The sequence below is a fragment of the Petaurus breviceps genome, unplaced genomic scaffold, assembly GCF_028583685.1.
Source record: "Petaurus breviceps papuanus isolate PSGF00001 unplaced genomic scaffold, PetGlider_PUasm1.0 125, whole genome shotgun sequence".
Taxonomy (NCBI): Eukaryota; Metazoa; Chordata; class Mammalia; order Diprotodontia; family Petauridae; genus Petaurus; species Petaurus breviceps.
Genome location: NW_027185653.1, coordinates 10215262 through 10242271, shown reverse-complemented (window position 1 = coordinate 10242271; position 27010 = coordinate 10215262). Strand labels below are relative to the sequence as shown.

The 27010-nt window shown below is 38.0% G+C and overlaps 1 protein-coding gene across 3 annotated transcripts in view; it reads left to right on the top strand.

Annotated features, from left to right (window-relative positions):
- The window catches only part of RIGI (RNA sensor RIG-I), a 121430-nt gene extending 95073 nt beyond the window's left edge, over positions 1 to 26357 (top strand). For all 3 annotated transcript variants that reach the window (XM_069090559.1, XM_069090554.1, XM_069090555.1), the window contains exons 12-18: positions 911 to 1040; positions 2584 to 2732; positions 5922 to 6012; positions 9167 to 9337; positions 15839 to 15990; positions 22443 to 22586; positions 25897 to 26357. In XM_069090559.1, coding sequence (XP_068946660.1) covers positions 911 to 1040; positions 2584 to 2732; positions 5922 to 6012; positions 9167 to 9337; positions 15839 to 15990; positions 22443 to 22586; positions 25897 to 26193 — 1134 coding nt within the window. In that variant the 3' untranslated portion in view covers positions 26194 to 26357. The remainder of the gene's footprint in view (positions 1 to 910; positions 1041 to 2583; positions 2733 to 5921; positions 6013 to 9166; positions 9338 to 15838; positions 15991 to 22442; positions 22587 to 25896) is intronic.
- The last annotated feature ends 653 nt before the right edge of the window (positions 26358 to 27010 follow it).

The window sequence follows — 27010 nt, the reverse complement described above, 5'->3', positions numbered from 1 at the left end:
TATAGTGTTTTAGAACTGCAAAGATCGTCTGGTCCAGGAATTGTTAACCTGGAGTTCATGGACCCCTAAGAGGACTGTGGATAAATTTTAGAGGGTCTATGAACTTAAATGGCTAAAAATTTTGCATTTTTTTCATTAATCTCTAGTTGAAACCTAGTATTTCCTTCAATTATGAATATAGTCATCAAATCATGCTTCTGAGAAAATAACCATATATACTCTATACTGTCAAAGAAATGACTTTATTCTTCTGTAAAATAAGTGGTTGGACAAGATCATTATTTCTTATGTAATAGTAATATTTTATCACATCCATGTACTATGCTTTGCTTAGCCACTCCCCAACCAATGTAAATCCATTTTGTTTCTAGTTCTTGGCTATCACAAAAAGTGCTGCTATAATTATTTTGGTGTATATTAGATCTAAATCTTTGACCTTCCATCAGTAAGATCTCAGGGTCAAAAAAGGTACATTTTGTTCATTTTCTTAATATAATTTCCAAAGGCTCTCCAGAATGGTTGGACCATTTCACCACTTCATAAACCGTGTGAATAGTTAGCACTGGACCAATTCATAACTTCCTAAACCACATGAAAATGCCTATTTTTCCATTGGTTTTCCAGGATTTATTCTTATCTTTTCCAATTTGCTTGGTTGTGAGGTAAAACCTCAAGTTGTTTTGACTTATCTTATTCTTTTATTTTATTTTATTTTTTTCAAAAGCAATTGGGGTTAAGTAATTTGCTCAAGGTTACATGGCTAGTTATTTCTGGGTGTGGTGCTGAGTATCTGAGCCCGGATTTGATCCTGGTCATCCCGACACTGGAGCCGGTGCTCTTACTCGCTGAGCCACCTGGCCGCCCCTACTTATCTCATTCTTAATGATTCCTCACCTTTAATTCTAAATAGAAGTACAATGATGCCCTCATCATCAGTGAAGATGCTCGGATCCAAGATGCTGTGAGATATTTGAAAGAATTCTTCGGAGCAGCAGAATCATTTCATGAGACTGAGCAACACCTCACTCATCAGTTTGAACGTAGGTGATTCTGGTGGGGAAGAACAGTGATGGGGAAGACTGGGGACCTATGCTCTGTAGTGACACATTTACTAAATACCATAGCAGATCACCAATGTATCTGACACATAAAATTGGTGGCAAAAGGAAATATTGCAGAGGGGTTAGAGATTTGGCCTCAGCATCAAAAAGAGCTGGAATCAAGACCTGTCTCTAAAAGGTATTATGTCATCCTGGGAAAATCAATTTACCTCTAAATGCTCCCAGACAACTCTCTAAGATTAAAATTTGCTTTGCAGAGAAGTGGTGCTGATCTGCATTGGTAGAAGGAATCTTCTTTCTGGAAATTTCCTTCTTCAGTGTAATGCTAGGTCTGGACCAAAAAAAAAACCATCCCAAAGATAACAAAACCCACACCTTCATTGGCAGTGATCAGTGAGGTGCCTGGGATTAATAAAACAATAAAGATGTGAGAAAGAATTAGAAGATTTCAACTCATAGTGAAATAGTAGCAGATTATAGAAATAATGCCTTGCAAAGTGTGAGTTTGTAAGATACATTGCTTGAGTCACTTAATATTTTGAGGGCATTTAAATACAATGACATAATATAAAAGAAAGGGAAAAATGATCTATATGTACAAAAATATTTACAGTACTTCTTTTTGTGGTGGCAAAGAATTGGAAATTGGGGGGATGCCCATCAATTGGGGAAAGGCTGAAAAAGTCGGGGTATATGATTATTATGACATACCATTGTGCTATAAGAAATGATAAACAAGATGGTTTCAGAAAAACATGGGAAGACGTGAATTGATGCAAGATGAAGTGAGCAGAACCAAAACACTGTACACAGTGACAGCAATATAGTAATGATGATCAACAGTGAAAGACTTAGCTACTCGGATCAAGAAGGACCCATGATGAAAAATGCTGTCTACCTCCAGAGAGAGAGGGAGAATCAATGAATTGAATGAAGATTAAAGCATACTTTCACTTTTTTATTTTTCTTGCTTTTTATAATTTCTTATATGCAAAGCTTGTACAGAAATATTTTGCATGATTAAAGGATACAGTAGTGGTAGTAGCTGCTGTCATTTATATAGCGTTGTGAGGTTTGCAAAGCACTTCACAAATATCTTGATTTATCCTTAAAACAACTGTGAGAGGCAGATGCTATTAATATTCTAATTTTAAATATGAGAAAATTGGGTTAGACAGGTTAAGTCTGACCTAAGGTCAAACTGCCACTGTCTGCCACTACATTTAAATTCTTTATTTCTGACCACGAGGTACCACCAAAGCACCAAGCTCCCTAAAGATATACTGAGCTCAATTAATCCAACAGAGGAAATAAGCTTCACATATTGAGTTCCTACAGTCTCTAAAGCACTCTCACATTTTAGCTGCACTAAAAAAAACTAAACAAACCCTGACCAGAGATTGAAAGGGCCAGTTCTTGAGCTATATCTACTAAAGTATGTTCTAATTAATGATGAGTTTAAGAAAGCCTTAATGAGAAAAGCTTGTCTTCCCCCACACACACACACCTTTTTTTTTTCCAGAAAAGATTCAAGAACTGGAAGATATTTCCAGAGATCCAAGCAATGAGAATCTCAAGTTGGATGAGCTTACTTTCATCTTGGAAGAACAATATCATCAAAACCCAGAGACCCAGACCATTTTATTTGTGAAGACAAGAGCTCTGGCGGATGTAAGTCATCTTTCTCTATTTTTTTACATTTTAATTTATTTATTTACTTTTAGGTTACAACATTCAATTCCACAATCCCTCGAGTTCCAAATTTTCTCCCCCTCCCCATGGTGGCATGCAATCAGATGTAGGTTCCATAAATACCTTCACATTAAACATTAATCAAGTTGTAAAGAAGAATTATAACCAATAGAGTGAACAACTAGAAAGAAGGAACAAAACGAAAACACAAAAGAGAGAGCAAGTCGTTTGCTTCAACCTGCATTGAGACTCTGTCATTCTTTCTGTGGGTGTGGACAGCCCTTTTCTCCATGAGTCCTTTGGAGTTGTCTTCCAATCTTGCATTACTAAGAGGAGCCCAGTCTATCAAAGCTAGTTGTCACAGATATGATGTGTCTGTAATTGTGTACAAAGTTCTCTTGGTTCTGCTCTCCTCACTCAACATCCATTTATATAAGTCTCTCCAGGTTATCATGGAGTCCATCTGCTCCTCATTTCTTATAGCACAATAGTATTCCGTTACATTCATATATCACAACTTGTTCAGCCATTCCCCGATTTGGGGGATTTCCAGTTCTTTGCCACTACAGAGAGAGCTGCTATAAATATTTTTGTACATATGGGTCCTTTTCCCACTTCTATGATCTCTTTAGGATACAGGCCTGGAAGTGGTATTGCTGTGTATGCACTTTTTATAGCCATTTGGTCATAGTTCCAGATTACTCTCCAGAATGGTTGCATCAGTTTACAATTCCGCCACAATGTATTAGTGTTCCAGGTTTCCACATCCTTTCCAGCACTTATCATTTTTCTGTTTTTTCATGTTAGCCAATCTGACTTGGTAAGATGTGGTAACTGAGTTGTTTTGATTTGCATTTCTCTAATCAATAGTGATTTTGAGCATTTTTTCATATGCTTATAGATATCTTTAATTTCTTCCTCTCATAATTACCTGTTCATATCCTTTGACCATTTATCAATTGGGGAATGACTTGTATTCTTATAAATTTGACTCAGTTCTCTGTGTATTTTAGAAATGAGGCCTTTATCAGAGACACTGGTTATAAAAATTCTTTCCCAATTTTCCATTTCCCTCCTAATCTTGGTTACATTGGCTTTATTTGTACAAAACCTTTTCAATTTAGTGTAATCAAAATTAGCCATTTTGCATTTCATAATGCTCTCTATCTCTTATATGGTCATAAATTCTTCCCTTCTTCATAAATCTGACAGGTAAACTATTCCTTTCTCTTCTAAATTGCTTATGGTATCAGCCTTTATATCTGGATCGTGCACCCATTTAGACTTTATTTTTGTATACAGTGTACGATATTGGTCTATGCCTAGTTTCTGCCATACTATCTTCCAGTTTTCCCAGTTTTTGTCAAATACTGAGTTGTTATCCCAGAAGGTGGGGTCTTTGGGTTTATCAAACAGTAGATAGATTACTATAGTCATTGACTGCTGTGTCTCACATACCTAATCTATTTCACTGATCCACTACTCTTTTCCTCAGCCAGTACCAAGTAGTTTTGATGATTTCTACTTTATAATAGAGTGTAAAATCTGGTATGGCTAGGCCACCGTCCCTAGCATTTCTATCATTAATTCCTTTGATATTCTGGACCTTTTGTTCTTCCAGATGAATTTTGTTACTATTTTTTCTAGCTCTATAAAATAGTTTTTTGGTAGATAGATTGGTATGGCACTAAATAGGTCATTTAATTTAGCTAAAATTATCATTTTCATTGTATTAGCTCAATCTAGCTACCTTTCTCTAAATGTTGTAAAGAAGTACCCTGGGAATAGAAAGAACAGTGAATGTAGAGTTAGAAGATTGGGCTCCTAATGGTTCTGCCGCTTACTATCTGTGTAACTTTGGGCAAAGTCAGGCGCCCTTTGCTGGTTTTCAGTTTCCTCAAGAGTAAAATGAGGTTGCTAGAGTGGCTGGCAGCTAGGTGGTTAGAGTGGATAGAGTGCCAGGCCTGAAGTCAGGAAGACTCATCTTCCTGAATTCAAATGTGGCCTCAGACACTTACATGTTTTTGATCCTAGACAAATCACTTAACCCTGTTTTCCTCTGTTTCTTCTTTAGTAAAATGAGCTGGAGAAGGAAATAGCAAACCACTGTAGTATCTTTGCCAAGAAAATCTCAAATGGGATCACAAAGAGTTGGTCAAACAGAGTTGGACACAAAGAGTTGGACATGACTGAACAACAAAGTGTAGCTGACCTCAGGGGCAGCTAGGTGGCAATGTGGATAGAGCACCAGTCCTATAGTCTGGAGGATCTGAGTTCAAATGGAACATGAAATACTTGATATTCGCTACCTGTGTGACCCTGGGCAAGTCACTTAACCCCAATTTCCTTGCAAAATAATTTTTAAAAACAACAAGAGTAACTGACCTCTTGTGTCCCTTCCAGATCTGAATCTGTGTTCCCATCCTTAAGATGGACCAAGAATATTCATTAAATGGTGTTCTGTGAAGTCATCAGAAAAAAAAAGGACAAAGCAAAAACCAACCAATCCACCAAAAACCAAACCACTCTCATAGTCAACTGACTTTGCTTTGGTAAAATTTTGTCAGGGTTTGTTTATGTTGATATGGTGTGACTTTAGTGACACATTAAGGAAATTACTGTTCTTTTCAGAATGGAGAGCTAGCTAGGTTATTTCACTTTTTGGAGTATAATTATTGTTGATGCCTTTTGCTTGTATATAAACAATAATTTCTGCAAATATAATCCTTCCCCTTTAAGCAAACCCCAGTGGAGAGCCTTTTCTTCTAACAAAGGAAAAAAGAAAAAACAGAACTAAAATCACATCTGAGAATATGTAACAGTCCATATTCCTTAGTCCCTACTTCTCCAGTGAAAAAATGTAAGGTACATTTACTTACTTTTTGGCAGAATAAGGCGGCTAATTATTATTACTCATTATTGTTTTATAGCATACAGTTTTATTTTACTGCATAAGTAAACATTTATTAAACATTTACTGTGTGCCAGGTACTGTGCTAAGCACTAGGGATACAAAAAAAAAAGGCAAAAAAAAAAACCCCAAACCCAATAGCAGTCCTTGTACCCAAGTCTTTCTGATTCTAGGCTGGTACTTCATCACCTAGGCCTACCCAATATGCTCAAAGTTTTTCTCTGAAAATAGTTACTAATGGATAATTTCTCCTTTAGGCTTTGAAGAAATGGATGGAAGAAAATCCCAAACTATGCTATCTGAAACCTGTTGTATTAACCGGACGTGGCAAAAGAAATCAGAATACAGGTATTTTATATTAGAATAGCTGAAGAGTGAGAATGAATAAGTGTATATCCTTAAATTTATTTTAAAAATAATTTTATTGATATTTTTTGTTTTTCTATCACCTAATTTCTGCCTTTATCTCTTCCATTCCCTCTTCTCAATAAACTATTTCTTATGAACTTTAGAGGAAAAAAAAAGGAAGAGGAAGAAGAGGGAAAAATAGCAAAACTAATCAGTACATTGAAAAAAAATCTGACAGTATATATAATGATCCATACTTGTAAATCTTCTGGCCCTCCCCTTTCCCACCTCTGCAAAGACATCACTGGTGTCTTCTCATAATTCTCCTTTTGGGACCAGTTTGTTCATTGTAATTTTACAACGTTCATTTTTTTATTGTTTCGTGGTGGTGGTTCTTTCATACTCAAACTAGATTACAAATTAATCTGACTAAAAATCAGTTGATGTCTGTTATGGTAATGGAATTCAAAGATCTCCCTGTATTGGCTTAGTTTTGGGGTTGAGTGTTGCAACCCAGAGCTTGTGAATCCCACTTGTGGGATGGACTTGTTGAAGTGAAGAGAGAGGGCTGAACTGGGAGGAGCTGGTGCCCTGGATTTAAAGAGAGGCCCAAGCAGAAGAGGCCAGAAGAACTTTTTGGAGCAGCACCATGGAAGCAGAGAGAGACTGAGAGAGGACTGCTGAGGGCCAGTTGGAGCTGAGGAGGCATGGCTGTGATGCTGGTATTTTGTCTGTCTTTTTTGATGTTGTTTTTCCATATTTGTCTGCTGGTGAAGGACAGTGCTGTTGTTGCAAGGGTCCTGGAACCTCGCTGTTGGTTCAGAATCCCTGAAGAAGGATTTTCTTGTTGTATAGATCTAACTCTTAAAAAAGGTGGTAACCCCTAAGATAAATTACTAATCTTGAAATTCAAATAACCTTTCTATTCTCTTTTTCTTACCTTTTTTTCCTCCCTCTGGACCTTGCAGATAATTGATGTTTAATATTTGTTCTTTATGTTGATGAAAAAAATTCATCTTGACCTAATGAGACCATTCTTGATATCTTAACTGGAAATTTAAGGGGAATAAACTCAAAACTTATATGGGCACTATCAGTCCCAGTGAAGATATTTGAAAGAGTCTTTAATCCCCACACCAGGGGTTCTTAATTCTTTTATGTGTGTCATGGACCTCTATGGACCCTTTCTCAGAATGATGTTTTTAAATGAATAAAAGAAAACATAGAGGATTACAAAGGAAACAGCTATACTGAAATATAGTTATTCAAGTATTTAAAAGAACAGGCTCATAGACCCCACATTAAGATGTTCTTCATAGAACTCAGTTAATTAAATGCAGTGATTAGGGGAATAGATGGGCATTGCTTTATAGTTGCTTATGTTAGAGAAGTAGAAGGAATGAGGTTATCTAAACATTAAAGTGTTATATAAATGCTACTGCTTATTGTTGGTTCTTTTGTCACCCGATTTCAGTGTGACTCAGTATCCTCAACCGCAAAATGAAAGGATTGCATTAGATAGTCTCTGCAATTCATTCTGCAGGCGAATCTCTGATCTGCTTGGAACAACATTATGTCAGGCTTGTAACTCCATCTGGGCGGTGTTCTGCAAGGAGTATTTTCCCCACTTTCCAGGTTAGGATAATAAGGCCCAATGATTTTAAGTAACTGTAATGCCAAGGAAAGGCAACTACCAAGGTTCAGAACACCAGCATAGTAACTCTCCATTTTATTCAGTGACAAATTAAGGCAAAATATTCACAGAAAAGAGGAAATCAAAATACAGCATTCACCTAGTGTAATTCAATAATTTTCAAGTACTTCTCCACCCCTGAGAAGTACATTCATTTAGTCAATCACAAAGTCTCTCTTCTCAAATGGAGATTAGTTTCAATCATAAACAACGTATGTTCATTTGGTCTGTCACAGAGCACAAAGAAGTCAAAAGTTTCCCATCCCTGGATCACAACTGAATTACAATTATCATCAGGTAACTCCAAGCACCTTCTCAAAAGGGGCAGTACAGAGCACAAAGTCCATCTGCCCCTGAGCTACAACAAAGTTAAGATATCATCCCAGCATTTCATACCCAAAGAGAGCTCTTTTCTTCATCTTGACAAGAGGCAAGTTCTCAGCAATCTCTGTTTCTGGGGAGACAAAGCTTAACAAAGCCAAAAGATACGTTGCCATTGTCCTCATCAATTCACTCTCTGCCTGTAGAACAGTCTCAGGAACCCTGAAAACATCAGCAAGACTGTCTTCCAAGATTTCTGTAAACATACAAGAAAATCCTTCTTCAGGGCCTCTGAACCAACAGCAAGATTCCAGGACCTCTGCAACAACAGCACTGCCCTTTACCAGCTGACAAACCTGGCAAAACAACATCAAAACAGAGAGCCAAAAAACTGGCATCTCAGCCATGCCTCCTCAGTTCTTGACAGCTCTGGGTGGCAGCTCTCAAAAGTCCTGGGCAGTTCCAATTGGCCCTCAGCAATCCCCTCTCTACATGAGGCTGCTCCCAAAAGCTCTTCTGCCTCTCTCTCCTTGGGCCTTCTCTCTGCTTGGGCCTCTTTCTAAATCCAGGGCACCAGCTCTTCCCAGTTCAGCCTTCTCTCTTCATGTCAACAAGTGTATCCCACAAGTGGAATTCATAAGCTCTGGGTTTCAACACTCAACCCAAAAACCAGGTGAATACAGGGGGATCTTTAAATTCTGTTACTATTACAATAACTTGCCCAGGTTCACAAAGAAGCTGGTCCATTTCAGCTCTTTATGATCTAGTAAAAAGGGACAACAGTGTACCACTTTCCATTCAAGCTGCCAGTCTTTCATAAATCATTCTTTCCACATAGCCAGTCTACTTTCTTTCCTATTCATACAGGACTTCTAAATGTCAATATGGATGTCATTTATTTCCTACAATGATGCTTTGACTCAGTTACTGGACAAAAAAGTCTCACATTTAAGATTTCAAGAGTTAAATTAACAATGTAGATGTGATTATTAGTACCCTATGTCCCCCTCCTCTTTTTGACCTCTTCACCATTATCATAACTGGGTCCTCTCACTTATGAGGGTCAATTTTGTATTTGTCTGTTTCATGGCATTCCAAATTTGAACTTTCTTTACTCCATTACTTCTAACACTGACACAGGTATGACTCTCCCATCACAGAAGGGTGTATTGGATGCATTCAGAAACAGAGGAGAGAACAAGGTTCTGATTGCCACTTCAGTTGCTGATGAAGGCATTGATATTGCACAATGCAATCTGGTCATTTTGTATGAATATGTTGGCAACGTCATCAAGATGATTCAAACCAGAGGTCAGAGAAATTTTGGTGTCATGATTTTCAATGTTTCTACTAATTCTCCTGCTTAGACCCGACTTAATCTCTACAATTTTTATGTTTGTCTCAAGTTTTTAAAAAACTGTCTTGACAACATCTGGGTCTTTATGACCCAATGGTCATGGAAGAAATTGAGGACATTTATCACAAAGCTGACACACCCTAAATTCTAGCCAAACTAACCCAGATGGTAAGAATTTATAAATTAATGCTTGGTTTTCCTTGCTAGTCCTTGCCTCTGTTCAAAGTTCTTTAGTATGATTTAACTAATTCTCCCAAAATTTGTTATTTTGTCACTAACTTGAGGTGACTTAATAAAAACATGAGATTAGACAAGATTTTGTGAATTAGTTTTTTGCAACACATCTTATTACATGGTTGACTGAGAGATACTGAGAATACAGTGTGCCACAGTATTTGTTGTTTGTCGCTTTTAAAAATTTACTAAGTATACCAGAATTCAACTTTAAAGGCTTTCCTTCAGAAAGGTTTCACTCACACCTTTGTTAAGCTCATAAGGGACTCCATGGTATGTACAACCATAGAAACAATTTGTTTACTGATTTGCTAAGTAACAAAATCAAGAAAAGCATTAAATAATCAATGTAGTGTTTCAACTGTTATGGAAAATAACAATATCCTTCTTAAAATATGGTACCCAGAAGTGAAACTTATACAAGGAGAGATAAGATCTCACTAGAATAGTGAGACTTTTACCTCCTTCATTCTAAACATTACATTCTTTTTAATGCAACATAAAATCAGAATGACTTTTTTTTGGCTGCCATGTCATACTGTTGGCTTTTATCAAGTTAGCAGTACAGTAAAATCCCCATATGATTTTTCATATCAATTTTGTCTAGCTATCCAGTCCCTGCACCTTTGATTAATTTATTGTGAGAAAAAAACCCAAGTTTAGGATTTGAACCTAACTAGTTGACTTCTGTAGGATTGTACCTGTGATATGATCCAACCTTTCTAAATATAAAGAATCTCAGAGTTGGAAGGAATTTAGGGGTCATGTAGTCCAGTGTTTACCACATCTCTGCTGAACATATTTAGAATTCTGGAAAACTTTTACAACTAAGGGCACTTTTTTTCTTTCTTTTTCTTTTCTTTAAGTCTTCTTGTACAAAATGATTAATATACTGTATTATCTATATTTGATTGCTTTCCGTCTCAGGGAGGGGAGAGAGAAGAGAGAGAATTTGGAACTCAAAACTTTAAATAAAAACGTTTTTATAAATTGGAAAAAAATATTTGCAGATCGTTCACATTTTTCTCTTGTTTGCTCATCTTCCTTTCATTTTCATCCGCATGTCCTTTCACTTTGCTTAGTTGCTTCTCTGACCAAGTTTTCTTTAAACTGTTTTTCCTTTACTGATTTTCTCTGCTTATTGAGGCGATGCTGCTCCTACTAATACATCTTCAGAAAATTTTATAAGCAAGTATATTGTGCATCATTATTGCCTTTGTCTACAATCTCTCTTTGCTTCAAAAGTAAGGCAAGTATTTTCTTTCTAACTATTTTCTTACTAGACTTTTAAAATTCTCATTGTTAGGGAAATTGATTTACATTGGTTAAGCTTTGATATAAAATTATTTTAATTGATGTTGATATCATTTCTGCTATGTCCCATTTTTCATTACCAATTACTTTTTTAAATAGTTCTGGATTGAGTTGTTTCAATTTCATGCCGTATCTTTTCTATTTTTTTTTTCATTTTTCAAATGCTCTATTGACTTCTGATTTACATCATTCATTTCCTCCAGATTTTGAGTTACACATTTTCTCCCCGTTTTTCCCCTACCAACCTCCCCAAAATAGCAGTCCCACAGTATATCCCCTACTCCAATCTGCTCTCTCCCATATCTTCTCTCATACCTCCTTTGACATTTCCAGTAGGGCATGGTGGATCTCTATGTCCCAGTGCCTGTATATCTAATTTCCCAATTACATGTAAAATAGTATTATTAATAGTATATATATATATATGTATATATATGTATATATATATATTTAAACATTTGATTTTAAAACTTTGAATTCCATATTCATTCCCTTCCTCCCTTGTCACCCACCCTTACTGGAAAGATAAGCAGTTCAGTACAAGTTGTACATGTGTTAATTAACATAGTTGATATATTGTAAAAAAAAAACATTAACATAGTTGATATATTGTAAAAAACTGACCATATTTCCCTCCCTCCTATCCCACCTTCTACTAGTTCTATTCTCTACTTTGATCTCATCCCTTTTCAAAAGTGGGTGCTTCCAACTTCCCTCCCCCTCAGGCTGCCCTCCATTCCATCATCGCCCCTCTGATCCCCTTCCCCTCTACTCTAGGGTGAGATATTCTATTTAGTGTGTATTTCATTCCCTCCCCAAGCCAAATTCAATGAGAATAAGGTTGACCCATTCCCTTTTCCCTTCCTATTCTTCCCCTCCATTGCAACCATTTTTCCCTTGCCTCTTCTATATGGGATAGTTTACCCCATTCTGTGTCTCCTCATCTCCTCTCATGATATTGCCCTCTCACCTCTTAATTTCACCTTTTAAGTATCATCCCTTCCTGATAAATTGGTCCTGCGCCTTCTATATATGTCAACCTGTAAACATATATACACATATTCACATATGTGTTCATATGCCCATATACTCTCTGATATTATATATTATATATATATATTCCCTTCAACTATTTTCATACTGAGAAAAGTTTCATCAGTTACAATTATCGTTTTTCCATGTAGGAATGTTAATAGTTCCACTTTGATAAGTTCTTTATGGTTTCTTTCCCCTGTTTACCTTTTCATGCTTCTCTTGCTTCTTGTATCTGAATGTCAAATTTTCTATTCAACTCTGGTTTTTTCATCAAGAATGCTTGAAAGTCCTCTATTCCACTGAATGAACATATTTTCCCCTGAAATATGATACTCAGTTTTGCTGGGTAGGTGATTCTTGGCTTTAATTCTAGCTCCTTTGCCTTCCAGAATGTCATATTCCAAGCCCTTCTATCCCTCAGTGTAGAAGCTGCCAGATCCTGAGTTATCCTGTTTGTGTTTCCACAATATTCAAATTGTTTCTTCCTGAATGCTTATAATATTCTCTCCTTGATCTGGGAATTTCAGAACCTGGATGTAATATTCCTATGAGTTTTCTTTGGGGGATCTTTTGCCCTCTGGTTCTAAAACATCAGGGCAGTTTTCCTTGAGAATTTCTTGGAGGATGATTTCTAGGTTCTTTCTTTGATCATGGCTTTTAAGTAGTCCAATAATTTTTAAATTATCTCTCCTGGATCTATTTTCCAGGTCAGTTGTTTTTCCCATGAGATATTTCACATTGCCTTCTATTTTTTCATTTGTTTGGATCTGTTTAATGGCATTTTGATTTCTCATAAAGTCATTAGCTTCCATTTGCTCCAATCTAATTCTAAAGGAATGATTCTCCTCATTGAGCTTTTAAGATTCTTTTTCCATCTAGTAAATTTGGCTTTTTAAGGCATTCTTCTCCTCATTGCCTTTTTGAGCCTCTTTTGTCATTTGAGTTAGTCTGTTTTTTAAGGTGTTATTTTCCTCAGTCAGGCTGTTGACTCTCATTTCATAATTTTCTTGCATTGTTCTCATTTCTCTTCCCAATTTTTCTTCCACTTCTCTTATTTGCTTCATAAGGTCCTCTATGGATTGTAACCAGCTCGTATTTTCCTTTGATGGTTTTGGTGCGGGAGTTCTAACTTCACTGTCTTCCTCCTATTCCATACTTTGATCCTTTTTTCCCCAAAATAGGATTCTAATGTTGGGTTCTTCTGTTTGCTTTGTTTCCTTTGCCTGGGCATGTTGCCACTCAATTACTTGACTTTTGGGCTTTTTGCCACAGTAGGACTCTGCCATCAGACAGGGGAGCTTCCATCCCAAATGCTGGGATTTTCTCAGCTGCCAGAAGTATTAGATGGGTACCCTCTCTGAGGTCTCCACACCCTCTGGCAAGCTGGACACACACTCCAGGATCTCCACCCTAGACTGCAATCCAGATCCAAGCAGGTTAAAGCAAGAGCGATTACCCCTCAGACTGGTTGCTTGGTCCCCCTACACTCTCCAGGCCAGGAGCTGAAGCTGCCACGTGGCAGTGGCGGTTGTACCGCAGCCCTCATGAGGCACTACCAACTACTGTGTCCCAAAGTCCAGACTGCACTGGCCTCTCACTTTGTCCTTCAAATTTATGTGTTGATAAATCTGGAAAGGACCACAGCTGCAGGTGATCTAGAGTCCCTCCAGCTGGAGGCTGGTCAGGCCCACCCTGGGGCTAAAACCTCGGTGTGCAGCTGGGCTTGGCTCCCAGAGAGCTGGTTGGCCGATTCCTGCTGGCCTGCTGGGCTGTCCTCAGCGGGAGGTTAGCTTCTCTGTGTCATGTTGTGGGTTGTGTAGCTCCAAAATTTGTTTAGAGTTCCCTTTTACATGAATTGGGGAAGGTGGAAACCGGGAGCCGTTTATGAAATGAAAAAGAAAAAACCCTGACTCATCTCTTGTTTCTCTTGCCTATTTTTGTATCCCTAGTACTTAGCACAAAATAAATAATTAGTAAATGTGTTTTATTTGATTTTTCCTGTGTCATGCTCCACATTTCACTCTAGCTCCTGCCCCTGCCTTCTGAGCCATAGGGAACCACGGCACCTAGGCTAAAGGTTAAGAGACAGGGTTGTATGTGACAACACATAGTTTAATTATGGTATGAGTTGGAAAATGCTAACCAGTCCATCTTCTTAGGAAACATAAGTTCTTTCTACATCCCTGACAGATGATAATTCTGGCTCTGCTAAAATATCTCAAGTGGAAAGGTCAGTACATCATCCGGCAACTCATTCCATTTTTAAAGCAGCTTTAATTGTTAGGAAGTTCATTGGATTTAAAGCTGGAAAGGACCTCAGAAATTATCTAATTTTACCACTGCACGTTCGTTACATATGAGAAAACTGAAACCTACAGTGGTTAAGGGAATTCCTCAGGATCACATAGATGTTAAATGATGAAGCTGTAAAGAAAGAAAGGAAGAAAGCAAATAAATAATTAAATGGACAAACAAATGCGTCTTCTTCCCCATATCCTGTGCTGCCATGGAGTGTCTGCCATGTGTCAGTACTGAGAGGCAGCATGTAATAGTGGTGGAGAACACACCTCAGAGTTAGGAAGACCTTGGCTGACAAATTCTGGCTAGGTGACCACAGAGCAAGACTTTTATCTCAGGGCCTCCTAGAACTATCTAAGAGGTAAGATGCAGGGAAGGTAATGTTCTGCATTGGTAGAGGAAGATAGCCCACACTAATGAAATTAAATATTATGTAATCTGGACTGTTTAGCTCCCCAACTTCCCCGCCCCTGCAACAAACCAACCCAGAAACAATTAAGTACTGTGGTAGAAATAGAGATAAAAGGTGGAGAAGAAGGGAACAAGCCTTTATATAGCACACTTTGCTAAATGCTTTACAACTATTATCTCACTTAATCCTGACAACAGCATGGGAGGTAGGCAGTATTATTATTGTTGTCCTTATTTTATAATTGAGAGAACTGAGGCAAACAGAAAATGGGTGACTTGCCCAGGGTCACGACATATTATTAGTAAGTGCATGAGGACAGATTTGAACTCAGGTCCTCCTTACTCCAGGCCTGCCTTGCCATCCATTGTATCACCTGGCCACCTCCTAAAACATGCCACATTTCCTGCTGACGTTATAGGAACTAGTATTTTAGTAAGGGAGATATAACATGTATGTGTGTGTATATATGAATATTTGCATATGTAAATCTCCATGTGTATATGTGTGTGAATTTATATAGGTTGTGTGTGTGTGTGTATATATATATATGTGAATATATGCATACCTCTCTATGTGTATATGTGTGAATATATATTTATATTTATAAATATATGTATAAATTTCTGTTTCCTATGTATAAATATATACGTATATGCTTACATATATGCATATAAAATTCTAGAGGAAATACACACACACACACTTACACACAGATAAGAAAAATACAAGATACTCAGTGATGGGAGCAAAGGAGCTATCCAGACATCACATTCTAGGAATACTTGAGGGGGGAAAGAACACTATGAACCCTGAATACTGATACCACTGGAAAAGATGGAAGAAAAAAAGAAAAGTGGAGATGAGGGACAAGTTCATTCCAGGCTTAGGAAGTAGCCCAGACAAGCAGTAGAAGATGAGAACAGCTGGTGGTTTAGTTTGGCTGGAATGGGAAGCAAGGTTAGAAAGGTAGGTTGGAGCCATATTGTGGTGGTCCTGAAAGGCCACACTAAGAATTTTTTATTTTCCCAAACTGGAAATAGGGAGCTTGTTTGCCCCATAAGCAAAAGAAACCTATAGGCATTGTTCTTTGTTTTCGTCTTTTCTGATGGCACTCCGGCTTTAAAGCCTGAAAACATAACAAATGGCATATCCCATCTTACAGGTCGTGGAAGGGCAAGAGGGAGCAAATGCTTCCTTCTGTCCAGTAAAGAAGAAGTAATTGAAAAAGAACAAGCCAATATATATAAAGAAAAAATGATGAATGATGCCATAGAAGAAATACAGACATGGAATGAAGAAGTATTTATAAGAAAGGTGAGTTTTCTTCTCTGGCTAGTGGTTGAGGCGATAAAGATCTGGGCAAGAACTAGCCCAGATTAAACACAGGTGATCGTGGTCCTGATGAAGCTACAAGGATCTTTCTTCTATTACCTCCTTATTTAAGGTATTAAAAGTATTAAAATTGAAGGTATTAACCTTTGTTTTCTAGAGTTGGGGAAAATGTCCAGCTAAGGCTTTTGGAGTTTATCACATAGGCCAAAGAGTAACTGATATCTTCCGAGTTATATTATATTGATTGATGAGTGGTTAGATAGATTGGACTGAAGAAGAAAGGAGTGGGGAAAAGAGAATAATGAGGGAAAGATTAGACCTATTTGTCACTAAGGGGAAGTATGACCATGTTATGAAGCTGTGGATGAATGACTGGCTGCAAATCCAGCAATCTATCCATTACACCATACTAACTTTCTTGGGAAATAATAGCATGCTACTCCTCTTAGATTGACCTTCCCTATAGAATTTGCATAATGAGAAAAGAACAATTCTTATTTTGCCTCTGAACTTTGAAATCATCTTCCCCCAAAGCCAGAGTGTCTGTATCTACCCAGACTAGGGCCTTCCTTGTCTATCATGAAGACAAACTTGAATAATCACTGTGTTTTAAGTGTCTCATGACTTCTGCTTAAACAGCCAATGCCTCTTTAGACCTATGAAAATACCTCGGAGCAATCTAATAAAAAATATTTCTTCTGAGTGTCTGTGAAATTTCATTCAAAGAATCCCTAGAAAGACACTTAACTCCTTCTTGGGGGCGCACTGGCTAGCCCACAGAATATTAGAGCAGGAAATTCTCACTGACATCATGTTCTACTTCCTTGTTTTATATATGATTAAGTGTGTGTGTGTGTGTGTGTGTGTGTGTGTGTGTGTGTGTTTGAGGGTGTGAAGGAATTTCAGGCCCTCACTACTTACAGGTTTTTTTGGTAGAGAATAATTTCACTTCTCTTTCAACACTCTTTGTCTCTTTCAGACAGAATCATTCATACTTCATTTCATACACTCACGGGCTAATTTCTCCCACCATAACTTTTTTTCTCTTTTTTTATTTTTTTAGTTTACATAATTCATTTCCACAGGATTTTGAGTTACAAATTTTGTCCCCATTTTTCCCCTACCCACAACCCCAAAACAGCAATCCCACTGAATGTCCCCTCCCCCAGTCTGCTCTTTCCCATGTCTTCCCCCATATCTCCTCTGACTTTCCAGTAGGGCACAGTGGATCTCTATGCCCCAGTGCCTGTATATCCTATTTCCCATTTACATGTAAAATGATAATATATATATGTATATATGTATATATTTTAAACATTTGATTTTAAAACTTTGAATTCCAGATTCTTTCCCTTCCTCTGTCGTCACACACCCTTACTGGAAAGATAAGCAATTCAATATACGTTGCACATGTGTAGCTAGGCAAAATATTTCTATAGTAGATATATTGCAAAACACTGAATATATTTCTTTCCATCCTATCCCACCCCCACTTGTTCTATTCTCTACTTTGATGCTGTCCCTTTTCAAAAGTGGGTGCTTCCAACTTCCCCCCCAGCCTGCCATTTCTTCCATCATCCCCCCTCTCATACCCTTCCCCACTACTCTCCTGTAGGTGAGATACCCTATTTAGTTTGTATCTCATTCCCTACCTAAGCCCAATTAAATGAGAATTGAAGGTTGACTCATTCCCTTTTGCCTTCCTGTTTTTCCCCTCCATTGTAACAGTTTTCCCTTGCCTCTACTATATGAGATAATTAATCCCACTCTGTCTCTCCCGATCTCCTCTCATTATATTCCTGTCTCGCCTCTTAATTTCACCTTTTAGGTATCATCCCTTCTCATTCTATTGGTCCTGTGCCCCTGTCTGTGTATGCCTGTACACACATATACGCATGCTCACATATGTATTCATATGGCCATATACCCTCCTATGTAGACATACATATGTATGTACACACACATATGTGTCTATTCCCTCAACTGTTCTCATACTAAGACAAGTTTTGTAAGTTACAATTATTTTTTCCATGTAGGAATGTTAATAGTTCCACTTTGATAAGTTCCTTATGATTTCTTTTCCTTGTTTACCTTCTCATGCTTCTCTTGCTTCTTGTATCTGAATGTCAGATTTTCTATTCATCTCTGGTTTTTTCATCAAGAATGCTCCTTTATTCCATTGAATGACCATATTTTCCCCTGAAACAGGATATTCAGTTTTGCTGGGTAAGTGATTCTTGGTTTTAATCCCAGCTGCTTTTACCTCTGGAATATCATATTCGAAGCCCTTTGATCCCTCAGTGCAGAAGCTGCCAGATCCTGTGTTGTCCTGATTGTGTTTCCACAATATTCAAATTGTTTCTTCCTGGCTGCTTATAACATTTTCTCCTTAATCTAGGAACTCCGGAACCTGGCTATAATATTCCTAGGAGTTTTTTTTTGGGGGGGGGGGATCTTTTATAGGAGGTGATTTGTGGATTCTTTCAACCTCTATTTTCCCTCTGGTTCTAAAACATCAGGGCAATTTTCCTTGAGACTTTCTTGAAGGATGATATCTAGGTTCTTCTTTTGATCATGGCTTTCAGGTAGTCCAATAATTTTTAAATTATCTCTCCTGAATCTATTTTCCAGGTCAGTGGTTCTTCCAGTGAGATATTTCACATTGCTTTCTATTTTTTCATTTGTTTGGATCTGTTTAATAGTATCTTGATTTCTCATAAAGTCACTATCTTCCATTTGCTCCAATCTAATTCTGAAGGAATGATTCTCTTCAGTGAGCTTTTGAGATTCTTTTTCCATCTAGCAAATTTGGCTTTTTAAGGCATTCTTCTCCTCATTGCATCTTTGAACCTCTTTTGCAATTTGAGATAACTATTTTTTAAGGTGTTATTTTCTTCAGTCAGGTTGCTGCCTTTCATTTCATACTTTTCTTGCATCATTCTCATTTCTCTTCCCAATTTTTCCTCCACTTTTCTTATTTGGTTTTCAAAATCCTTCTTAAGCTCCTCTATGGCCTGTAACCAACTCATATTTTTCTTGGAAGCTTTTGGTGCAGGAGTTCTGACTTAACTGTCTTCCTCCTGTCCGTGCTTTGATTCTTTTTGTCCCCAAAATAGGAGTCTAATGTTGGGTTGCTATACTTGCTTGCTTTGCTTCCTTTACTTGCTCATATTGCCATTCAATTACTTGACTTTTGAGCTTTTTGCCACAGTAGAACTCTGCTGCTAGGGAGGAGAGCTTTGTCCCAATCACTAGGGTTTTCACAGCTGCTGGAGCTATTAGTTGGGTGCCCTTTCTGAATCCTCCACATGCTCTGGCAAACTGGTCACGTACCCCGGGACCTCCACCCTCTTACTTTGTCCTTAGCATCTATGGGTTGATAATTCTGGAAGCTGCCACAGCTGCTGGTGATCTGAAATCTCTCCAGCCAGTGGCTGGTTGTGGCCGCCCTGATGGTAAAACCTCGGGCTCAGCCTCCTGTGGATCTAGGCTCAGCTCCCAGAGTGCTGTGCTTGCCCCTTTCTACTGGCCTGCCAAGCTGTCTTTAGTGGGAAGTTAGCTTCTCTCTGTCATTTTGTGGGTTCTGTAGCTCTAAAGTTTGTTTAGAGTCATTTTTTTTACATGAATTGGAGGAGGTGGGAGCAGGAGCTGCTCAGAAGTCCTGTTTCTACTATGCCATCTTGCCTCTGACCCCCTCCCACCATAACATTTAAGTAGATCCAGGTAAAATTGTGAATAACTGAATACTGGCTTGACCTCTGGGGCACAGTTGTTCTACCTTTCATCTGGGCATCCTCGGTCTCAAAAGTCAGTGCTCTTTTGACCATTGAGATACTCCCTTCCTCAGGAAATGAATATCAGCACTCTTGTTGCTTCAAAAATGAGGTCTTGATGCTTAGAGAAGCACTGAGAAGCAAAGAGCTCCTGGAGTTGGAAGGATTAGTCTTTTTGCGGTAGAGGGAAATATATTTTTTTTATAAAGTGTTCTTCATAACAAATTCTAACATTTAAAAAGCCTCCCTAAAATTTGGAAACATATGCACTTTAAAAATTATTATTTTCAATCAAAGAAATCCTTGCTACCTTTTTTTGATTTTACTCAGGGGAAACTCCTTTTCCATGTAGTTTTATTGCCATATAGTGACATTTTAGTGTATTGACATTAAAGACAAACTGTCATCATTATTATCATCACTTGGAATCAAACGTTACCTTCTAGACACAGTAGAGGACCCTGGGTCATAGAATGAGGGCAGAAGGTGGCTTTGTATCTTCTACTTGCTTACCTGGCCTAGATGTCAGCAGCATGGACTTTTGAAATGGAGACAGAGATAAACCATCATCTGAAAAACGAAACCTTTTTGGACCAAGAATCCTTCAAAAATCCAACTCGGGTTTCAGTGTCCAGTCTTACAGAGGTACTCAGAAGCCATCACCAATGGAGTTCATTTGCGTTCAGGCTACTAGATTTGCAGAAGACCCAGTAGCCTTCAAGCCACCTAAGATGGACCGTCCAGTGATGGAAGGAAAGAAACAACCGCCATGAACCCACAACATCAAACCAAGAGACACAAATGTGTTGACTCCTACAAGGTTCTAAAGCTCCCTTTTCATCTGAGCAAAGTTGCTTTCCCTAGTAAACCCACTGTTATGTAGAGAGAGTATCTTAGACTTTTCTTTCTTCCCATCCACCTTGCACTTGACATAGGAAAGATGTCATCCATTTACAATTCTGTTGAGAATGATATTCCTGGGGAGGTAGTGATTGTTTCGTTAAATATTTGTGCAAAGCTTGAATCTTTCTAATGCAGGAAGACCTATTCAGTATGGTCCCAAAATTGGTCTGAATGACTCCTCAAAGTGCAGTTGACTACAGCCAATTACTTATTTATAGAACTAGATTGCAGGGGGCAAGGGAAATAATTAAAATCTAGTAGACTTTGTTCTGCATATTTTATCTAAAAAAAAAAGAAAGAAAGAAAGTGACCTTGGAGATCATCTCATTTCATCCCCTCCTTTTACAGTTGGGGATATTAAGACTTGGAGAGGTGAATGGATTTACCCAAAGTAATCTAGGTAGTCAGTAGCAGAACTGGGATTCCCATAATTACAGAATCTCAGAATTGGGAAAGACTCAGAGGCCTTACATTGAAGTGTCCACCAGAAATTATACACCTAAGCCCCCTCCCAGTACCTGCAAGAAGGGGCCCCTACCAGGGTCTCTGGAAAGCACCTGTTAGGCCATACTAGTTAGGGGAATTTCCACCTGTGTTGCTAGAAATGGCCCAAAGCGTTGTTTGTAACCAGGGCTTTGCTAGGTAATCAAGGCTTTGCTAGGAATGGCATCACACTCCCTTGGAATCATACTTTGTTGTTAGCAACGTCTCGTTCTATAAAAATTTGCTCTGCAGAAGGCTCAATGCTTTCTTCCCTACTTGGGAGGCAGTTGCCAACTGGCCCAGCTAATAAACACTCCTATTAAATTGTAATTGGCATTGCTGTCCTGTTTTACTCAGTTGTCCACTTCAACATGAACAAGAGTCCATCTTACATTGTACCCAGGAAGTGGCTATCCAGCTTTTCCTCCTAGTGTGGCGAAACCCAGTACTTCTTAAGCCACCCCATTTCACTTTTGGATAATTGTAATTATCAATAAGTTTTTTCTTTACAATAAGCCTGTATATCTATTTGCATCTTATATTCATTGCTCCTAGTTCTGGTTTTGAGACCAATCAGAATCCTGCTTTGTAGCCTTTGAGCTACTTGAAAATAGCAGCCATGGCCCCTTTACATCTAACCTTCTATTTGGTTAAATGTCCCCAGCTCCTCAGATGGTTTAAAAAGAGTGATCTTTTTATTTTCACAATTTAATTCTGGAGAGCTTTCCATCTTTCTCGGGTTGACTTTCTCTGTAGAATTTGCATGGAATCCTAATTATGCTTTTAATGAATCCTCTGACTCCTAATCTAATAGAGTCTCTGATCTCTGGTCTCAGATCTCTGATTTATTTCAATCTGGTCAATAAACTAGGAATACAGGCATTGAACCAGACATTGCCATCCCTTTATCCTTAGCACAACAGAAGAGGTGGAGTACGCAAAATTGTACAATCTTAATAAGGGTATAGGCTGTGAGCATTCAGTATTCCTCCAAAGCTGAGTTAGAAGATGGATGTGCAGACCTGGAGGGCCATAGCAGGACTGTGAAATGCCAAATGTGTCACCAGGGACAGGAATATTGAGCCTGATCACTTCTTTCTCCCATGACACAGGCCCCATCAGTAAGCATTTATTAAGCACATACTATGTGCTAAGACTGTTTTGTCTAGCCAGACTGCTACCTGGCCTTATCTTTTCCAATGCCATTGCTGAATAGGGCTATTCAGTTATCTTGAGGACTAATATGTATTTAAACAATGCTTTGGTTTTCCTTAGATCCATTATTTGCAACTTCAAGAAAAAGCTGTCCGAGATAATATAATAGCACCTAAACCACAACTGGAGGAGAGCAAGAAAAGACTCCTTTGTAGAAAATGCAAAGTCTTTGCATGTCATACAGCTGACATCAGAGTGGTAGAGGTAAGCAACATTTCACTAATTTGTCCCCATTACTATTTCAGTAGTCAGTTAAAGCCTGACCATGCTCATTTATTTAAAAATGCTTTTATGTTCTATTGACTTTTATTTTTATGTAACAGTAATTTCCTGACCTTTTCAATTCTCCTAAACACCTACTGAATTGTCCCTTGTATCACAAAAAAAGCAGGTAAGCATAAACTGCAATACAGTGACCATGACTGACTGTATAATAAGCATATAAATAGCTAACATTTACATAGCATTTACTATGTCAGTCACTGTGTTAAGCACTTTACAATTATTATTTTACTTGAACCTCACAGCAGCTCTTGTGAGGGAGATGCTACTCTCGGGCCCTGTTTCAGTCATGTCCAACTCTTTATGGCCCCATTTGGGTTTTTCTTGGCAAAGATACTAGAATGGTTTGCCGTTCCTTCTTCAGCTCATCTTATAGATGAGGAAAGTGAGGCAGACAGGGTGAAGAGACTTGCTCAGGGTCACACAGCTTGTAAATGTCTGAAGCTGGATTTGAACTCAGATCTTCCTGAGTCCAGGCCCGACACTCTAAGCACTCCGACACCACCTAACTGTGCATCACCTCTCTGCTGAGAGGAGGGAACTGGGTTTCATCATGATCGAGACTGACCATTGCAATTAATCAGAATCCCTTTGCCTTTCATTGTGATTTTCATGTATGTTACTATGGACTTTGTGTATCTTGCTCTGGCCCTGCATCTTTTCTTGCTTCAGGTCTTCATGTAGGTCTTCCCACGTTTTATGAATTTCTCATAGTTATGATTTCTTACAGTATATTTCTCTCCCATTACATTCATCTACCATAATTTGTTCAGCTATCCCCAATCAAGGGTCACTCACTTTGTTTTTTGCTACTATAAAGGTGTAGTTATAAATATTTTTGTATTTTTGCAACCTTTATTTCTGTGTTTAACCTTCTTATGGCATTTGTCCAGTATTGAGATCACTGGATCAAAGGGTTTTGAACAATCGAGTGATTTCTAGAATAGTTAGTTAGATGAATTAACAGCTCTACCAACAGTGTCTGTCTTTTTATTTCCCCTCCAATATTTTCAGTTTCAAAGAGTAGTAGGTCTGATGTACCTAATGATTCTATTTGTTTGTAACTATAATGTAACTTTTGCTTTGTTTCCAAGTTTTTAATAGCTCGTTATTCTATTTGAAGAAAAAAAAGTTAATATATATTTAAAAATTAAAAGTTTTTGTCATCTTAGCCAATTTGATCAGTATAAGGTGAAAACAGTTATTTTAATTTGCAATTTTCTAATTAATGATTTGAAATATTTTTTCATATGGATATTGGTCATTCAGAATTTTTATTCTGAAAGCTGTTGGTTCATATCCCTTATCCACTTATCTCTTGGGGAAATGCTCATATATTTTAGCATATTTATAGCAAGAATACTATCTTTCCTATTTGTCTACTTTGGTTTAATTTTTATAAACCTTTTAGTAGCAAGGTACCTGATATATATGTAGGAAGCTGCATAGTTAAATCTTTTGTTTTTAAGTTTCTGAATGTAAAACTCACCACCCTTCTGTCCAGCAAGACTTCTCTTGGTATAGACTAAAAAGGGGGAAGGGAGACCAGACAGCCTATTAAGAGTGTCTGACAGCATATCTACACCCACCATCCCCCATATCCCTAATGAAAAGAGAAGTTCGGGGATTTTTTTGCTTTTTTTTTCTTTTTGGAGGGGGAAAGCAGGGCATTTGGGGTTAAGTGACTTGCCCAAGGTCACATTGCTAGTAAGTGTGAAGTGTCCGAGGCCAGCCAGATTTGAACTCAGGTTCTTTTGACTCCAGGGCTGGTGCTCTATTCACTGCACCACCTAGCTGCCCCAGAGAAGTTGGTTTTTTTTTTTAATCCTCCAGGGAAGGCCATGTCAGCAGTGCAAGGCCTGCCATTTTACCTATTTGAAAAAGTTTTGGATGTGAACTGGGTCATTGGAGGCTCATCCTTCGGTTGGCTTTAAAAGTGATATTTTTCAGCTTTCAAAGACTAGCTTCTAGTCCTAGCTCCCACTTGCCCTGTGGGAGGGGTTGAGATGTGCATTAATAAAAGGAAGGTCCGCACTCTCCCTATGGATTGCTAAAGTATTTTAAACACTGTATCATCTGTGTTGAGTGAGGTTTCCTTCTGCATCCAAAAGTGTCATGGTAATGCTTAGCAAGTTGGAATCCAAAATCATTCTAACTACTGGTGAATAAAAGTAATAAAGAAAAATTATGCTGGGTAACTTATTTAACACTGACAAACTACTTCTTTGGGCCTCAATTTCCTCATCTATAAAATAATGGAATATAACTAGATAGCATTCTAATTAAGGAGAATATGGGGTTGGGCCTAAATACCATAGTAATGAAAACCCAGGAAGGCTTGCAAAGCAAGGAAGCCCTCTGAGAGCAGCAGCACTCCTGTAAATAATAAAGGTGCTTATGCGAATTTGAGAATATTCAAGCTTTTTCATTTATAACTTACTCTTCCCATCTTTCTAAATTCTATAATCATATTGGCCTTTGTGTCTACAAAATAGTTTCTTTGCAACAATTTGATTTAAAACGAAAATTTTAATAAATGGATCAAATTTTAATTGAATGACTGTACAACTATTTTTGTATAGTTTTGTCACAAAAATTTTAGCATTTCTCTTTATTTTGCTTCTCTGTGATTCCCTATAGGATGTTATATACTCAGATGCACATTCATTTTTCATCATTTCTCTTAGATTATTATTCTCTTGGACTATTATTAGATTATTGTTATTATTCTCTTAGATTATTAGACAGATCTATGTGGCTTTAGGTGGATTCAGGCCACACAGATATCTAAGAATTTGAGAGTTTTAGTCCTAAGTTCTAGAAGGCAATCTATCTTCCAAATAACTCTTCTCCCTCCTCTTTATATTTTAGCACCAGTCTTTGTAGGTGGGATTCCCTGTTGGAGGATATTTAGACTAAGTCATAGGATTAAGAACTAGAAGGGACCTTAGAGGATATGTAGAGCAACTCCTTTGATGTACAGTTGAGGAAACCAAGACCCAGAAAGGTTTATTGATTAGCCCACTGTCTTACAGGCAGCAAATGGCTAGCCTGGGAGATGAATGAAGGTCCTCTGACTCCACATATAGTCTTTTCTAGATTTACTTCTGTAACATGGTAATAATGCTATTTTTCCCTGTCCCTGCATGGGTATGACCCAAGTTTCTTTATAGACCATGTTCCTATTTTACATTTCCCTTTTATGTGCATTATTCTCTTCTTTGTTCTTTAGGACACTCATCACATTGTGATAGGGGATGCATTTAAAAAATCATTTGTGACTGAACCACACCCCAAACCGAAATGTTTTGGGTTCATGGAGAAGAGAGGAAAAATATTCTGTGCAGAACCTAGCTGCCATCATGACTGGGGTATATTTGCAAGATATAAGACATTTGATGTTCCTGTCATAAAAATTGATAGTTTTGTCGTGGAAGATGTTGAAACTGGACGTCAGACTCTGTACTCCAAATGGAAGCATTGTAATTTTATGATGATCCCATTTGATGCTAGAGAAATGTCCAATTGAAGATGGGTTCTCTCACTCCCCAGCTAATGTTGATGCTGCTGTTGATTCCACTCCAGAGAATAGTTAATTTATAGATAGTCTTGAAAGTGCCTAACATGTTCTAATTCTCAATTCTTCAAAAGCTCTTTGTACACCTTTCATTAAAAATTGCTTTGCTAAGTAAAGATAGTGATTTCTCAGCGTACCATAATTTGCAGTTATTCCCCATCTGATATGTACCTCCCCACTCCATCCCACCCCAATCTCCCATTTCTAGTTTGCCATCTCAAAAAGGGTGTCAGGTTCTGAGAAGTGCTAATAATGAATCCAGCAAAGTAGTTCCATTATTGAAATTTGTACTGCATATTCCATTGGAATCAATCACCATATATCACATAATTACAACTTTTAATAGCACAAATTCAGATACATGCAACCACTTCAAGAAATACGTTATTTTCCTTAATTGGGATCTTGCTGTAAATTTTTTCATACCTATGGATCTTTTTCTTTTTTATTTTATTTCTTTGGGATATATAGACCTTGGTTTATTGCCCTTCATTCTTGAAGAGGACCAGAATGACATCACTGTGCTAAAGTCAAGTTTCAGTGTGTCCGACTATGGCTGATCTGACCAACACGAACCCAGAATACTCTAGCCCAGGTTGGGGACAAATAGTCCATGTGAACGTTTGGGGTGGATTCTCCAAATTTATGCATCCTGTGTTTCCTTTGAGTTGTTTCAGTTCTGCTTTGCTCATAGAGCACAGCACCTTCTCTGATATGGGCATGCCATGCTGAGCAATCCTGTGCCAGTGTCTCCCATGTCACACAGTTT